At 49.5% G+C, this 16,744-nt stretch overlaps 1 protein-coding gene across 2 annotated transcripts in view; it reads right to left on the bottom strand.

The window, feature by feature from the left end:
• Positions 1 to 14,034: 14,034 nt before the first annotated feature.
• ZNF423 (zinc finger protein 423) overlaps positions 14,035 to 16,744 on the bottom strand; it is a 137,718-nt gene continuing 135,008 nt past the window's right edge. For both annotated transcript variants that reach the window (XM_040633268.1, XM_040633267.1), the window contains one exon: positions 14,035 to 14,724. In XM_040633268.1, coding sequence (XP_040489202.1) covers positions 14,695 to 14,724 — 30 coding nt within the window. In that variant the 3' untranslated portion in view covers positions 14,035 to 14,694. The remainder of the gene's footprint in view (positions 14,725 to 16,744) is intronic.

The following is a 16,744-nucleotide window of genomic DNA, read 5'->3' on the forward strand; positions in this document are numbered from 1 at the left end:
CATGGTAGCACAGTTCGTAACACAAAGGTCTAAACAACAGAAATGCCCAACAACAAAAGAGGGTCAGTTCAATCAATTATCATTCGTTTTCTAATGGGATCCATCGCAGCCATGATAAAAGAAATAGAACTGGGGGGACTTCCAGCAAGACGGTGAAGACATATTTTCCTTATTTCTCCTAAGCACAACAACAACAACAACAAAATCTCTGGACATTATGTATTTAAAAAATAGGAAGACTCAGGTGACAAAGGCAGACAGGTTAGGGACCTTAGGACCCGAGGAGCAACATGATGGGGAGCTCACTGGTTTTCTTTCTGCTTCATATACCCCAGACTTGGAGCTGAAAAAAGCCAGAATCCAGGAAACACTAATGGGCACTGACCCCCCCCCCCAAAAAAAGCCCCCCAACAAAAGCTTGACCGCCATAGCCAAATAATCCGTAAAGGGGCAGCCTGTTAAGACAGGAAGCTTTTAGACAACAGCCACTCTACTCCAGCCAAACACCTTGGAAAAAACTGTGGCCCCACCCCCATAGTCTAGGGTCAAGCTTTGACCCTCACCAGTTAATAGTGACACTCCCTGGTGCTCCTGACCAAGGTAGGGAACTGAAGGCCGAGTAGGAAGCCAGATTTCCATCCTTACTGTTCAGTAACAAAGCCCTCCTCCACAGTGCTGGGGGCGCCTGGACTTCCACTGCCCAAGCCAGAGGTACTGAGACACTCTACTCTCTCCCTTCCCACTGGGGTGGTATCAGAGGAGGCCTCCTGGGGACGCATGACTTGTGCCCCTGCCCAGTGGTAACAAGGCCACTCACTCCTGTGTTATCGGTCAAGACTACACGGGAAACAGTAACGAGGCACTCCTACCCTTTCCATTCAGAGGTATCATTGCATAGCTAGTGGGGAGCCAGATCTCCCACCCTCACCCACTGTAATAAAGACTCCCCTCAGGTATTGAAAAAGGTGAAGTGGGGAACTTGGCATTCCAATCCCACCTGGCATTAAGGAGGCAGTGACACGCACTTCCATCTTCCCCTACTGGGGCAGTATCAGAGGAAGGCAGCTAAGAGAAAAGATTTAAATAAGATTCAGAGTCTCATTACTTAATATGCAAAATATAGACATTTCACTACAGAATCAGTTGTCCTACCAAGAACTAGGAAGATACCGAACAGAATGAAAAAAGACAATCAATAGATGGAAAATTAAAATGACAGAGGTATTAGAATTATCTGCTTTAGTGAGCACTTACAACTTGCTTAAAATAAATAAAGTAGAATGTCTTAGCAAAGAAATCGAAGATATAAAGAAGAACTAAGTGGAAATTTTAGAATCAAGAAATATAAAAGTGAAATAAAACATTCATCAGTAGGCTCAATAGCAGAATGGAAATGGCAGGGGGACAAATAGTGAACTGGAAGGTACGGCAATAAAAATGACTCAGTCTGAACAAAAAATTTGGAGGGGAAAAAAAGAATATAGCCTTAGAGACCTCTGGGACTATAACAAAAGATCTAACATTGGTGTTATCAGAATCCGGGAAAAAAGAGGAGAAAGAGAGTAGGGTCAAAAAATACTTGGTTGAAAAAAATCTGAAATTTCACAAACTATATGAACTTACACATTCAAGAGGCTGCACAAATCTAAAATAGGATAAACCCAAGGAAATCCACACCAAGACACATTACAGTCAAATTTCTAAAAATTAAGGACAAAGGAGAAATCTTGAATGCAGTAAGACAGGAACGGCATCCTACCTACATGGGGGAAAGAATTTAAATAAAACTGGATTTCTCATCAGAAATCACAGCGGTCAGAAGAAAGGGGCAGAACAGTTTTCAGGTTCTAAAAGGAAAGAACTGTGACCTCAGAATCCTATATCCAGTGAAAATATTCCTCAGGGATATAGGAAGAGGAAATCCAGATATTCTTAGATGAAGAAAAGCTAAAAGAATTGGTAGCCAGCCAACCTACCCTAAGAGAATGACCAAAGGAAACTCTCTAAACAGAAAAGAAATAATTGGCGGGGGGGGGGGAGGAATCCTGGGACATGAGGAAGGATGGGGCAACACATAAGCAAAAATATGAATAAAAAACACATTTTCCTTATCCTCTTGAATCGTCTAAATTATGCTTACCGATTGAAGCAAATTTTAGTGCTGTCTGGCGCGGTTCTAAATGTGTGCAAAAGAAGATTTAAGACGATTATAAACAGAGGAGGATAAAGGGGTATAAAGGGAGGTAAGCTTTCTATATGTCACTACAACTGGTAAAATGATAACACCAGTTGATTTAATAAACTTTGTATATCTAATGTTATGCCTAGAGTCACTACTTTAAAAACAATGCAAGGAGAAATACACAAAATTACCATATGTAAACCAAAACGAAATTAAAAAAAAAAAGTTCAAGGTAGGAAGGCAAGAAAAAGAAATCAGAAAAATGAAAAACAGAGCACACAGAAAATTAAAAAACAAAATGGCCAACGTAAGCCCTAACACATCAATAATTACATTAGGTATAAATGATAATTAAAAGGGAAGATTCAACTACATGCTGTCTGCAAGAAACTCATTTCAAGGATGACATAAGCAGGTTGAAAGTAAAAGGATGGAAAAAGATATATGATGCAAACATTCATCAAAAGAAAACATAAGTGGCTAGATTAGTATCAGATAAAGTAGACTTCAGAGCAAAGAAAATTACCAGAAACAGAGAGAGGTATTACATAATAATTTAAGGATCAATCCATGTCTGTTGTTAAAACACAGAATCCTAAATGTGTATACGTGCCCAAAAATAGAGCTGCAGAATATGCGAAGCGAAAACTAATGGAACCAAAAGCAGAAATAGACACGTCCACAATTATGTTTGGATACTTCAACAACGTTCTCTCAACAATTGGTAGAACAGCTAGACAGAAAGTCAGCACATGGAAGAACTCAACTACACCATCAACCAACAGGACCTAACAGACATTTACAAAACACTCCGTAAAATGATGCAGAATACACATTACTTTCAAATGTCCACAGAACAGATACTAGTTTAGACCATATTATGGGCCATAAAACATATTTCAACAAATTTAAAATAATTTAAATTATTATCATTGTGTTCTCCAATCACAAGGAATCAAACAAGAAATCAATAACAGAAACATAACAGGGAAAGCCCCAAGCACTTGGAAAGTAAACAACATTTCCAAAGAATCCCTAGGTCAAAAAGGAGGTCCCGAGAAGTTTTAAAAATATGTTGAACTGAACAAAAATGAAAAAAACAAAAATTAGGGAACGCAGCCAAAGCGGTACCGAGAGGGAAATGTATAGCACTGAGCATATATATTAGAAAAGAGGGAAAGTCTCAAATCAATACTCTAAGCTTCCATCTCAGTAACCAAGAAAAACAAGAGCAAACAAAATCTAAAGCAAGTAGAAGGAAAGAGCTAATAAAGAGCAGAAAGGATAGAAATTGAAAACAGAAAATGAACAGAGAAAACCAGTGAAAGATGGAGTTGATTCTTTGAAATGATCAACAAAACTGATGGACACTAACCAGAATGACAAAGGCAAAAAGAGAGAAGACCCAATGTACAAACATGAGGAATAAAACAGGGTATTCCTAGATATGCCACAGACATCCAACGCATACTAAGCAAATACTACGAGCAACTTTCCACCCACACATCTTACAAATTAGATGAAGTGAACCAAGTCCTCGAAAAACACAGATTACCACAACTCACCCAATATGACATTGATCATTTGAATAGCCTTATAGATAATTTATAACCGTTTAGGAAATTGAATTTGTAATTGAAAAACTTCCCCCCCCAAAAGAACGAGATCTGCGCATGTTAACACAAAGAGAAAGGATCAGTATATTGATAAAGGAGTGAAAAATGTGTCTAAAGACGGTGTGCCCGATACCATGTGTTTGTGAAAGAAAGAACAGAGATACATACCAGTGTATGCTTTCATGGGCGCAGGCTAGCTCTAGAAGAAATGAGGTTGGAAAATAGGAGAAGAGTTGATTCTTTTAATTAAAAGATTTTTATTTTATATCCTTTTGAATACTTTGAACTTTTTTCTATTATTATTTAACCACTGCATCTTGAAACAATCATTTTATTTTAAGCATCCACATGGTTCGTCTGGCTAGAGCTGAGCCTTACGGACAGATCACCTGGCTTCACGTCTCCGCTTTGCCACCCGCCGGCTGACACGGCCGAGCCCCACCTTCCCTGGCCGCAAAATGAGAAGAAAGAAAATGAGGGATAACAGTCAGGACTGCGCATTCAGGAAGCAGTGCCATGTGGGGATTTGGGAGCGAAGGAGAATCCAGGCAGGTGCCTGAGGGGCGGTTAGCGGAGTCATTCGAGCTAAGCCCTGAGGAAGCTCTAGGCTCTGTTTGGGCCCAGGAGAAGGAAGAATGAGACTGCAGAGATGCCAGGAAGTAGCACAAACCCATGACACCTGGGGACACAGCGGCCAGGGTGCAGGGCAGAGCCAGGAGTCCAGCCAGGAACCCTTGGGGTGCCAGGGAGGAAGTTCTCCTACAAGGCGGCAACTTGGAGCTCTACTTTGTTAAGAAGACAGAAGGTCCAGTGTAATTTCCTCCTCATGTTCTCCAAGCTGATTTTCTCCCCTTATTTCCATGGGACTTTAAGAACCATCAGCTAATAAAACTGTCCTTGGTGCAAAGTACTGCCAAGCGCAGCATGTCCCCAGATCCTCTTCTTGGCCTCGGGTAGAGGCATCTTTGTCCCCATTTATAGCTGCAGAAGCCATCCTTGAGCTCTGCTCCAGGCCCCAGGCCTCCCCAGGAAGCCCCATAAGCACAGGGAGCTCTAGAGCCAAGATCAACTCATAAAGCGTCTGATTCAACACTCTCATTTTACAGAGGGGAAAACTGAGGCCCAGCGTAGGGAAGGAGTGCGCCCAAAGTCACACAGGGCGATGGTGTCAGAGGGGAGCGTGGACTCCCAGCCCAGTGCTTGCTGTTCTGCCTGACCAGCACACCGCCAGGCCCCAACCCATGTGTGCTGGTACGATGCAGGGGTATCAACCCAGAGCTCTGAAAATGCCTCTGTTTCTGGGCTTGTCTGTTCCAAATCGGCCGCATCATCCCTCAGAAATTCAGGGACAGAAACCGGTTTCCACGTGGCCTCTCTCCTGTGAGAGTCTTCTCTTTGTCTCGGGAGCGCTCAGCCTATCCATAGGAATGAGGTGAACACCCATTTTCACGCTCACCTTACACGCGCCAGCCAGGAACCCCGCTGAGGGCCCTCTGTGTCATCTCATTGATCTCTCACAGCTCCAGGAGAGCTTCTGTATCCCTGTTTCACAGATGAGGAAACTGAAGCAGAGAGAAGCCTGAGAATCTGGCTCCGACTGCCTCCAGACCCTGACGTTGGAAAGGAAATCAGACAAACACATCTGACGAGGAGAGAAGCAGGGTGTGTCCTCCTACTTCCAGCTCCTGCCCATAGCCCAGCAGGGGGGCTGAGTCCTCCAGCCTTAGAGCCAATGGCTCAGCTCCTTTCTGGCTGCTCGGTCTCTCTGTGATCTAAAATGGGGTTGGGCACATGCTCCCGTCTCTCTCACTTGGTGCCCCGAGTTGCAGTCCCTATGGCATTGTCCCAGGTGCAATCACGAGCCCTCCAACTTGTGGCCCCAGGACCAAATGCAGCCCCCGGAAATGTTTTCCTTGACACACCTGAATTGTGTGGGTTTGTGTTTTTTTAGATTAAACTGAAGAAATTACCAGCAGGGAAAAAATTGAGCTGTTTTCACAATAAAAGCCGGATTTCTTCCTCCTGAAAAATTAGAACATCTAAGCAACCTGTATCCGCATTCTCAGAGGGCAGCAAGCGGCTGGACCTCCTTGAGAAGGACATTTACTGCCCAGCCCTGTCACCTGGCCCCTGCCCCTCCCCTATGTCACTCGTTCACCTGGCCTCCCCGGTCCTCCCCACGCTGAGTCTCTGGCTCCTGCTGCGGGCTCCCAGCCATTCATTCGATAAATATGCATTGAGCACTTAGACAAGATGTGAGATAGTGATCGGGAAGGGGGTGGAGGAAGGGAAGTCTCCCCTACCCACTGATCCCATCAGAATCTTCAGGGTGCGATGCGGATAGCTAACGGGCAAATGCGGTTTGAAAAACAATTTTATTATGACCTAATTTGATGTTTGGGAAACAAAAAAATTCTGCTCCAAGAATACTACTGGTAATAATAATGAAACAACTACAGTAGCCCCCACCCCCGCCCCAGCCCCGTCCACAGTTTCGCTGCCGTCCTGAGCAGACCTCCCAGGAGTCTCACTCCTTCTCCTCCGCAGCTTACGGAGGCAGGAGGAGCACAGTCTCCCTATTCAGAAGGGGACACCCAGTCCAGGGAGGCTAACTGGCCTGTCAAAAGTCACACTGCTGCTAAAGGGAGGTCTGGAAACTGACCACAGCTCCAGTGACCTCTGGGCCCTGCCTCTAAGCCCGGACTCCAGGCAGACCACTTGTCCCCCCCCCCCCCCCCAAGCACAGCAGATGTCTGGGGTGTGGGGTAGGGATTTGGACTACAACACAGGCTCAGCTGAATGTTCTCGAGCCTGCTATCCAGGGAATCCCTCAAGGGTGCGGAGGTGGGCAGTAGAGAGCAATAAGCTGGGAGCCTGAAGGCTGGGGGATGGTTATTTGCTGGAGATCCTTTCTAGGTCTCCCAAGAATTCCCAGGCCCTCCCACTACGGTGCTGTCCCTCTCCTCCCAGTGACATTGATCCAGGCTGGGCTGGTCCCTCAGAGACTTCCTTGTCCTCTACCCTCAGCGCCGTTTCCCAAGGTCGTGGAAAGGGTGGGTTGAGGAGCAGACCGACGGGCACGGGCAGGACAGGGCCTTTGCAAGGATCTGTTTTTGGTCTTTCTCGGCCTGGGGCTGGGTAGGGCCCGTGACTGGGCTTGACGTTAAACTAGGAGCGGCCAGGGCAGGTGTAAATTATGCATAGCTATTTCTGGAAACTTCTCAGATTTCTCAAGAGAGAGAAATTAATTTGCCTGTTTGGGCAAATAACACCAATTTTTTTTTTCCCTGCTTAAGGTCATTTTGTTAAGATAAAATTGATTAACGTTCTCTTTAAAGTTTAAGTAGAAACTGCTCAAACATATTTTTATGCACAGAAGCACGGTTTGCGCCCTTCAGTAATTAATAACTCTACAAATAAGTTCACAGCGCAAGGCTCGCGTTCAGCCCGCGGCCCGAGGCGGACGCCAAGTGGGCGGGGCTGGCGCCCAGTCTGGCCAATCAGAGCTCAGGGGAGGGAGGGGCGGGCCGAGCCGCCGCGTCCCCACAGCGGGTCCTAGACGCGCGCGGACCAGTCGGTCCCGACTCCGCCGGACCCCGCGAGGTCCCTCCAGGCAGAGGCAGACCCCGGTGGACCAACACCTAGAATCCGCCCCAGGGACGAGGGTATTAGGTGCCACCATTGCTTTGCGCTCCGCCGAAGTGCTTCTGGGGCTGAAAACAGGGCTCCGGAGCCAGACTGCCTGGGTTAGAATGGGAGCTAGCAAGTTACTTAGGCTCTCTCTGCCTTGGTTTCCTCCTCTGTAAAGAGGAGATAACAGTACCCACGTGATAATGTTGCGTGGATTGAATGGTTAATACCTGTCCCGGTGCTTAGAATAATGCCGGGCACATAGTGAATGCTCACGTGGTAGTTTTTAATATCATCGTCATTCTCATCTCATTTCAACTTCACATGAATTGGTGACCTAAGGCTATTTGCTACCTGTCCCATTGTGCCAGTGAAAAACACTGAGCCTCAGAGAAGTTAAGTTCCCTGCTTGAGATCACACAGCTAATAAGTGGGAAAGCTGAGGGTTGAATCCAGAGCGTTAGGCTGCACGGTTTCTTCGTATACATGCTTCTCTTCCCCCAGGCCTTTTTCAGGGACATTTATTCACTTTCGCAGTTTCTGCATACGTTCAGTAAATATTCATCCTCTCCGGATCCTGTGCAGGCTGCTGGATATAGGAGCAGTCGGCCACTGCCGTCAGAGAGAAGAGGAGACAGTCTGTGGTAGTCCTCAGTGCCCTTTGCCAAAGCTTGCCTGTTCTGTTCTACCAGGCACACTGCAGGGTTGCACTTTCTGGCACCTTGTGATGGGGTAGGACCATATGACAACTACTGGCCAATGAGTTGTGAGTTGAAGTGCTGCGTGTGTGTCTGTGTGTGTGTATACGTGTGTAACGTGAAGGCAAGAGTATTGGTTGCATTGGCAGTGTGAGACCCTTCCAAGGTCTCTCTCTTGGGCTTGGTTACTGACCACATTTATGGTGGTGGCTGCTCCCAGAGCTGGGCCTCCTGAGTGACCACTGTTAAGAAAGCTTCCTCAAGATCCAGGATGGCCATGGAATGTGAGTGAGAAATCTTTGCTGTGTTAGGCCATTATAATTTGGGTCCTTTTTGTTACTGTCCCACAACCTTACCTGTCCTGACTGATACACAGTCCAGAGACAGACAGCTCCAGAGGTGTGTAGGTGCCCAATGATAGGGTGATGCATTGGGTGTTATCAAGGTTCTTCTTATTAAAACATTTTACTCGACTGTGAGGGGTTGCCTGGAGGATGGCTGGAGCCAGGGACTAGGGTAAGATGAGGCACTTGCCTTGGGCACAAACCTGCTGTGAATGCCAAATAACTCAGAATAATACTTTAATGCAATGTTTTTCAAAAAACTCAAAATTAAAGCAAAAAAATCCTCCAACAAAATAGCAACATTGAAAAAAAATTTTTAAAGATTTTATTTATTTATTTTAGAGGGAGAGCAAGAGCAAGCATGATTGGGGGGAGGGGCAGAAGGAGAGAATCCCACACAGATTCTGTGCTGAACATGGAGCCCGATGTGGGACCGGAGCCCAGGACCCTGAGATTGTCACCTGAGTTGAAATCAAGAGTTGGACACTTAACTGACTGAGCCACCCAGGTGCCCCCAAAATAACAACTTTTTTTTTAAAGATTTTATTTATTCACCCGAGAGTGAGAGAGTGAGCATGAAGTGGGGGGCGGCAGAGGGAGAGGGATAAGCAGATTCCCCAGCTGAGCAGGGGAGATCCCAGGACCATGAGATCACGACCTGATCTGAAGCCAGATACCCAAAAGCCTGAGCCACCCAGGCGCCCCCAAGAGCAGCATTTTAAATAAAGACAGGCTCTAATGCTGCATTTGCATGACGCTTCCTGTCTTCACCCTAACCCAGCCCTGGATCCTATAAGCCTTTTTCAAAATCAGGCAGCCAGCCTTCAGGTTGCGGTGTGCCCATTTGATTTTTAAAATATCACATTAAAAAAATGTTTATCTCAATTACTGAGCTTGTTGGTTCTCCCTGAAATTTTGCGCCCAGGGTGGGTGCTTCCCTCACCTCACCACCCCCAGGTCGTAGCCCTGAGAATTAGACACTTCAGTTTAATGAGCTTAATACGTTCAATGAGCTGAGTTTAAAACTTGGGAGCTAACCAGGCAAACAAAGAAGGGAAGGGCATTCTAGGAAGAGGTGGCAGCGTGGGGAAAAGCATGGAGGAGGGAACAGCTGGGGTGTGCATAGCAAACTATCAGCCATTTGGTGCTTTTGGAGAGAGACTGAGTAAGGCCATGTTGTCCATGTTCATCTCTGTGACGTGTTGTGAGTTTTCTCCCATTCCCTGAAAGGGAGAGTGCCACACAGAGTGTATAATCCCTGGTCAGTCTCCCAGGAAGCCTGAGTGAACCAAATTCAACTGTAAATTGTCAAAACAGTGGCCCTATGAACTTCGAATGCTTTGACAGCTAACAAGCATTTGGGAGACAAATCTTTCGAGAGTGCCTCTCTTCTCCAAAAGCCAGGTCCAAACTACCAAGGCTGAGCTGGACCGCCTCGATTTGCCCATTTCCAAAGCTGTGGTCACAGATGGTAGCCATTAATTACCAACCAGGCTTTGCCTTGGGAGGAAGTGAGAGGGCCTTTCAGCTTCATGGTAGATTAGTTTTAGTAATGACCTTAATTCTCTATCCTTCCCTGAGTCTAGCCCTTTCTCCTGAGTTTTTGCAGCTCCTCCCATGAAAAGGTGAAGTGTATTTCCCTGCACTTGAGTCTAAGTTTGGCCATGTGATTTCCTTTAGTCGATGGGACGTGAGCAAACTTGATGCACAACAAGAAGCTTGAAGACCGCTCCCTGCTCTGCTCTTGACCTTGGCCAATGGCTACCCTGCCCAAGGGTAAAACATGAAGAACAGAGTAAAGGTGTCCCAGTCGTCCCAGCCAAGGCCATCCTACGTTAACCAACAGCCAGCCAACCCAGCTCAGATCAGCCACGCTAAGCCTAGACCAGCCCACATCGGCCAACGCAATGTACTTATTGGCCAAATAGATATTGACTACAGTATGTCATTGAAGCATATCTCTTAATCTTTAGATATTTTTAACCATCTCATCCCTTTCCTTAAACCTTGTCAATTTGTTCTTACTTGGAAGCCATATATGTATATATTTTAACTTGTAGTAGCTAAGAACTGATTCAATTAAAATAGAAAAAACCCAAATAATAATGGCTTAAACAAGAAAGAAGTTTCTCTCTCTCTCAAGTTCAAGAAACCTATAAGGAAGCAGCACAGAGCTAGTAGGCATTTGGCACAGTTGGAGACCCAGGCTCCTTCTGTATTGTTACTCAATCCATGTGTGTCTTCCATTGCCAGGTTACTTCATGGTTCAAAACAGCTTCTGGAGCTCCAGCTCCTGCATCTACATTCCAGGCATCAGGAAGGGAAAGGGAGGAGCTCATTTCATTTAAGAAAAATTCTTAGAATTTACCCATACGACTTCTATTTATAGTCCATTGTCAGAACCAGTATAGCTTCCAATAGTAATGGCCACCTAAGTTCTAGGAGTGATAGGATATATAATCTGACCCTCTCCGAGGTAACGTTTGCTCAGATAAAAATCAGTTAATTTATTAAGAAAAAGGGGGCAAGCTAGCAGTCTTTCCTACACAGTATGCCATTTTATTCATAATAATAATAGTTACTATTCAGTTTGCCCTTCAACAGATAGAATGTGGCCATAGAGGGAAATCAGACACCAGGACTCGAAGAAGGCAGGACACCCAGATTATAGTCTCAATTCTATCCTGAATCGTGCGACCTGGACAAGACTGAAATTCTCTGGGCTTGTTTCAAAACAGCTGAAATGGAAACCCAGTACAACTGGAGACCCCTGAGGATACTTCCAGTTCGTTTCCAACTCGAGGCTTCTCCCTGGGGCCCTTCCTTCTCCAGGTCTCAGCTGACGTCACTTCCTCAGCAAGGCCTTCCTCCCTGCCCCCCTGCCTCTGATGTGGTCCCCACCCATCTCACACGTGTTCCCCACCCGTCTCACACATCTCACCCACCCCCACATCTCACCCAGCTCCCTGTCCATCATAGCGCTTGGGGCCGTGCGTGACCGGGTATTTCCGGACAGGCTTGCTTGCTAGAGGGGTGCCATGTGACAGTGAGCTCCTGTGAGGGCGGGGGCCACATCGCCTGTCCATCTCTATATCCCCAGTGATCCCCAGTCATATCTGCTGGCTGGATGGCTGACGGCTTGAAGTCTGGGTCCTACCTGCTAAACGCTTGCAAGTATAGAACCCACCCCTAAGAATGCACATTCTAGAGGGGGATAAAAAAACAAACAGGTAGAAAGTTAAATATTAAACATATTGCGAATTTAGGAGGAGCACTGTCTGTGGCTGGGGGAACTGGAGACGATTCCTCCTATGGCAGCTTCTCCATTCAGACCAAAACCCTTATGCACCTGCTTCCAATGACAGGAGTCTGTGGCCCAGGTGTCCTCGTCCATTTCTTAGACTGGGCAAAATTCCTGCGCCCACAGAGTCCCTAGAAACTGACCATTTGCCCATGCAAACGCAGCAACGACGAGCCCTGGGCTTCCAGTCACCTTGCCCACTCCGGCATCCAAACTGCCCGTGACTGATTCCATTGCACCCTCCAGGCTGAAAGGGGGCCCCTCCTGTGTGAGAGGCCTGGCTTCATCATCTTCCTAACCAGCATGCCACCCACCTCCAGTCTCTAGCCCTTCAGCGGGCATCATGGCATTGAAGCCCCCCAGTGACCCTGCGAGGTCCCTCAGGGCTGAGAGGTAAACTGGCTCATCCCAGCTTCAGATCGTCTGACTGGAGAGAGGTGGGGGCTGGTCTCAGGCATATAGCCCTGCACTACCCACCCCGATACTGTCTGATGGTGACACATACCAATCCCTATAAGGGCCCCTATGTCCCCCGTAGAGCCCCCTCCCCACACGAAGTCACGAGGGGCTCTCAGCAGAAGGGCGGGGGCAGAGCCAGCCAGAGAACAATGGGCCCAGGCGAGGGGGGAGTCGGTGGGGTTCCCTGGCTGCCTTGTCATCGCCATAAACCTCATTACCTCGCGGTCCCCTAGGCCGCCTCTCTCCTTACCCAAGGCATCCGCCGGCTTCGCTGCTGATTCCCACATGGCGTGAAAAGCTCTTAAACCCCCCGCTGTATTTTTAATGGGGGCAGTGACTAATTTAGCCCTACGCCACCAACCGTCAAATCAAATCTTCTGTTGGTACTTACCGAGGACTCACCTGGGCTCCATGGGGTTCAGGATAAATCTGGAGCTGGAGAGGGCCCAGAGACGGTGATCTGGCGAGCCCTGGGACATGCTGGCCCTGCCCACAGACTTCGGTGCCATCTCGCAGGCAGGCCCGGCTGCGGATGCGGGGCTGACTGTGGCTGGCCACCCTCAGGGGAACACGGATGCCTACCCTGAGGTCTCCCCCCTAAACGGCCAAGTCTCCAGGGGACTAAAAATCAAAGTTGCCTGCCTTCGACTTCTAGGAGGCAAGAACCCTGAATTCTAAGGGTGAAGGCTCCATTTTGCCCAGCCCTAGCAGGGGTCTGCTCTGATTTGCAGGGGTGATGTTTTTATAAAACTAAATGCCCCACCCACGTGAGCCCCTTACATGAGGTGGCCGGAAGGGGGACTCTGACAGGTGGCCAGCAACCCCTCGATATGGGAGTCAGAAGATGCTGGGTATAATTGCTACAAACTCCACGCCCGTGACTTAGTATTACGTTGTAATTAGGCGCAATCTGTCTGCCTGTTTCATTCCCGCTCTGCAGAGGGTAATAACCAATTTTCTTGCCCCTTGTGAAAAGTTAACAAGGAAGGGCTTCCCCACGCAGGTTCTGAAGCCCTGGCCTCTGATTGGCAACTCAGCCAGACACCGCCATGACGGAGGGTTGGGAGGACGGCCACGTGGGAGACTAAGTTTGCTGGGTGGGCCCTGGGGTGTCAGCAAGGTGGGGGGTGGTGAGGAAAGCAAGGCAACTAAAATGTCAGGAAACACCCCTTCTTGGGGTTTGCAAGTGCAGGGGGGGGGCGGTCCCTGAGATTCTGTGCTGTAGGCACCTCGCTTGCCCCACGAGAGTGCTGGCCCTGGCCACGGGTCTCAGCATCCCACGTCCCACTGATCTCTGTGGCTGGGAACCCGCTGCTCCCACCTGGCTCTGCTCTGCAGCCGCCCCCCCCCCAGCCCCGCCCGCCGGCCTTGGATCTCCCGGGGCTGGGGAGCTAGTCCCAGCTCCTGGCATGTCCTCACGCCTTGGCCACAACTAGAATCCAAGTCCTGCCTGAAGTCCTGGCCAGGTAAGGGTTAACCACTTACCCATCTGCATCCAGAACACGGGAAAGCCATCCCCAGGGGGAGAAACAAGGAAACATCATGGATGAGCCCACTTACCCCCGAGCTTCAGCTTCCCCCATCCACAGATGAAAAGATCAGAGTATTTCATCTTTAAGGGTTCCTTCTGTTTTGACTTCTGTGGCCGCTGCCCACCTGATCCAGACTGCGTGTGTTAGGTAACTATGTGTCCTCTCTCCCAAGGGAGGCTGGGTCTACCGTGCGCAGGTCCCCGCCCTATGGGTGACGACAGCCCCCCCCCCAGAGCCCCAGGCTGGGGAGGAGAGAACCAGGCAGCCGGTGCTAATCGCATGGATTCCCTTTATTGAACTGTACTAGTAACTGCAGTCAGATTAAGTCACATTTAAAAGCAGACCATCCCGTTGCACTGAAACCGATTATATTCATTACATAGTTTTAATCACTGTCCGGTGAACTGGCAAATCCAATCAAAGCATTAGTCTTTAATTAAAAAATTAAAAGGAAATATTCAGACAATAGCCAAGCAATCACATCACGATGCACAATTACCTAGAATTGCAATTAAAAAGTAGTTAACCGAAGGGGGGGAAAGAAAAACAAGAAAGAAAAAAAAAAAGAAGCAAAGGAAAAAAAATCACACTAACCCTTTTTTAAAAACTATCAATATAATACATGAAGGAACAAAGGACAATAGCGTCAAAAAGCGGGTTTCTCTAACTCTAGAAATGTAGTCTTCGGCGGAAACTCTAAAAGCACACTAGCTGTAGCAGGACAATAAAAAATACTGAGCATGGAATACTTTTAATCTCTGCCATTAATATTCATTTCCAGCTGCTTATAATAGCAGCGCCTCATGGCCAAATCATTAGAGTTTTACATCTGGGTTGCAAATGACACTTTGATTGGATGTAATGTTCAAATGGCCCTCCCCACGGCGTCTCCGGCAAGCCTTCTGCGGAGAGGTGTCCTGTCGAGCGGTCCCTCACTGTGCGTGCTGGCTCATCGTGTGGTTCTGCAAAGGCGAAGAAAGGAGACACGCATGAGGGCAGAAGAATGGAGAGCAGGCCCGTCCCCTCCCACTCAGTGCATTTACGCCGGGAGCCACAGAAAAGCGTCTCGATTATTACAACACAAAATGCAACCAGGAAAAAGTGCTCGGGGGACACAGCTGCCAAGACGCCACGTTGATCTGGGGCTCGGGGATGGGTTCCTGTTGCTGCCAACCTGGGCTCTCTAGAAATTGTTTTTTTAAAGACTGTTCGGGTCTTACCAGGGGGACTGGCTATAGGGAAGGCAAGCGGAGCGGGGGGGGGACATGCCAGGAGGTGGGAGGGGGGAGGGTGGCAGGAATTAAAAACATCCTTGCTCACCTCTCCCGTCTCCCTCTTGCTCTGATGATTAGGAAGAAATTATATCTGATCGCCTGCAGGCTTTCCCCAGATCCCCCTCTCAGCCCTTCCCGGGAGCTGCTCTGAGCCTCGTGGAGGGACACAGCAGATGTGCCACGCGGCTCTCCGGCCAAGAAACACCCGAGCGGCACAGACGTGCGGAGCCAGTGGGCGGCGGCGGTGCCTGCGGCCGAGGACGGGTCACCCAGCAGGGAGGGCACTGAAGGAGGCAGCCTGCCAGTCCGGTCATGTGACCGTGCTCCAGCCAGAAGAGTGTGCGGTTTGCCCGAACGCGCCTGGGCAGCCGGGGCCCAGGTGGGACCCCCCGGCCGAGCGCTCCCCTCTCATGGCAGCCCACGGCACCTCTCCCCTCATGCCAGCCCAAGCAGACCAGCGGTGTGGGTCTGTTTTCATAGGAGCCAGTGGCCTGGGATTGGGGGTGGGATTTGGCCTCTAAGCGTGATTTTGTTTCTTTTCAGGGGTCCCTGTTCTAAATCCGGACCCATCTCATCAAAGCCTCAGGTAACGTTCAACTTCATGCCACCTGGAGAAAATCCACCCAGGGCAGAGGAGCCCTGCTTGGGAGCAGCACAGGACCTCCAGGCCCGAGGAGCGAGGTCCCCGGGGGTGCTCCTCCCTCCCCACACCTGGGCGCCCCAGCCCGCTTCGTGAGGACTCTGGGGCTGGGAGCCGCCGGTCTGCAGCTCTGCCCGTGACCACCAGAGGTCACACGTGGTGCTCTCTCTCCTGGGCTCCTGGTCGAGCTGTGAGGGCCACCAGAGGATGCCCGATGCCCGCAGCTTTACCGGGGGGCCTGGAGCCACCCCCACTCCGTGGCCCAGGGCCCCTGCAGCAGCCTCTTCCCACTGTCGGCACGGCTGCCGCCTCCGTGGTGATGTCACCACCCCCTGCGGCAAGCTCATCGCCAGGGAGAGGCCGTGCCCTGTCCCCACATAGCAGATGCCTGCTGATGCCCGCAGCACGGAGCGCCAACCACCGCTGTCCCCTCTCCTTGGGCTCCTGGGTACAGGCCCCACAGCTGGGGCTTGGCAAGCACACATGCTGGGTGCCGTTAGAGGGACATCTTTCAGTCCTCACAATAGCCTTACCAGGTAGGACACAGTAAGACGAGGAAATGCAGCTGAGAGAGGCTCAGTTCTGGTTCAAGGTCATCCAGCTGGGAATCAGGCGGGGTGGAACCAGGCAACTGGAATCCAAGAAAGCCAGGGCCTCGGGCGAGAAGGCTGGCTTCCCAGCACCCTGCAACTCACGGGCGTCGCAGTCCGCAGATCCCGCACACTCCGCACCAGGCATGACGACAAACTCTGCCGGCGTGGCCTGGCACCTCGGTGGGGGTGCCACGGACCCACAGGCACAAGGCAGGTTGTCTGAGGCCACAGATGGGATGCGGCGGTTTCCATGGGAACGCCCACCCTCCAGCCGAGGCACCTCTCCCTGCACTTGCTCAAGCACAGGCAGCCAGTCCTGCAGGGGGCCGGACCCACCCTCCAGCCAAGCGCCCACCCAGCTTCCAAGCCTTCGGTGATTCGGTTCACACCCCCTCTCTCCTCCCTCCCAACTGAGCCTCGCTTGAAGTCCTCTGGGCACCGGGTCCCTTGCCTTCCCTCCCTGCAGCCCCTCGAG

This window comes from Ursus maritimus, unplaced genomic scaffold (assembly GCF_017311325.1).
Source record: "Ursus maritimus isolate PB19 unplaced genomic scaffold, ASM1731132v1 scaffold_19, whole genome shotgun sequence".
Taxonomy (NCBI): Eukaryota; Metazoa; Chordata; class Mammalia; order Carnivora; family Ursidae; genus Ursus; species Ursus maritimus.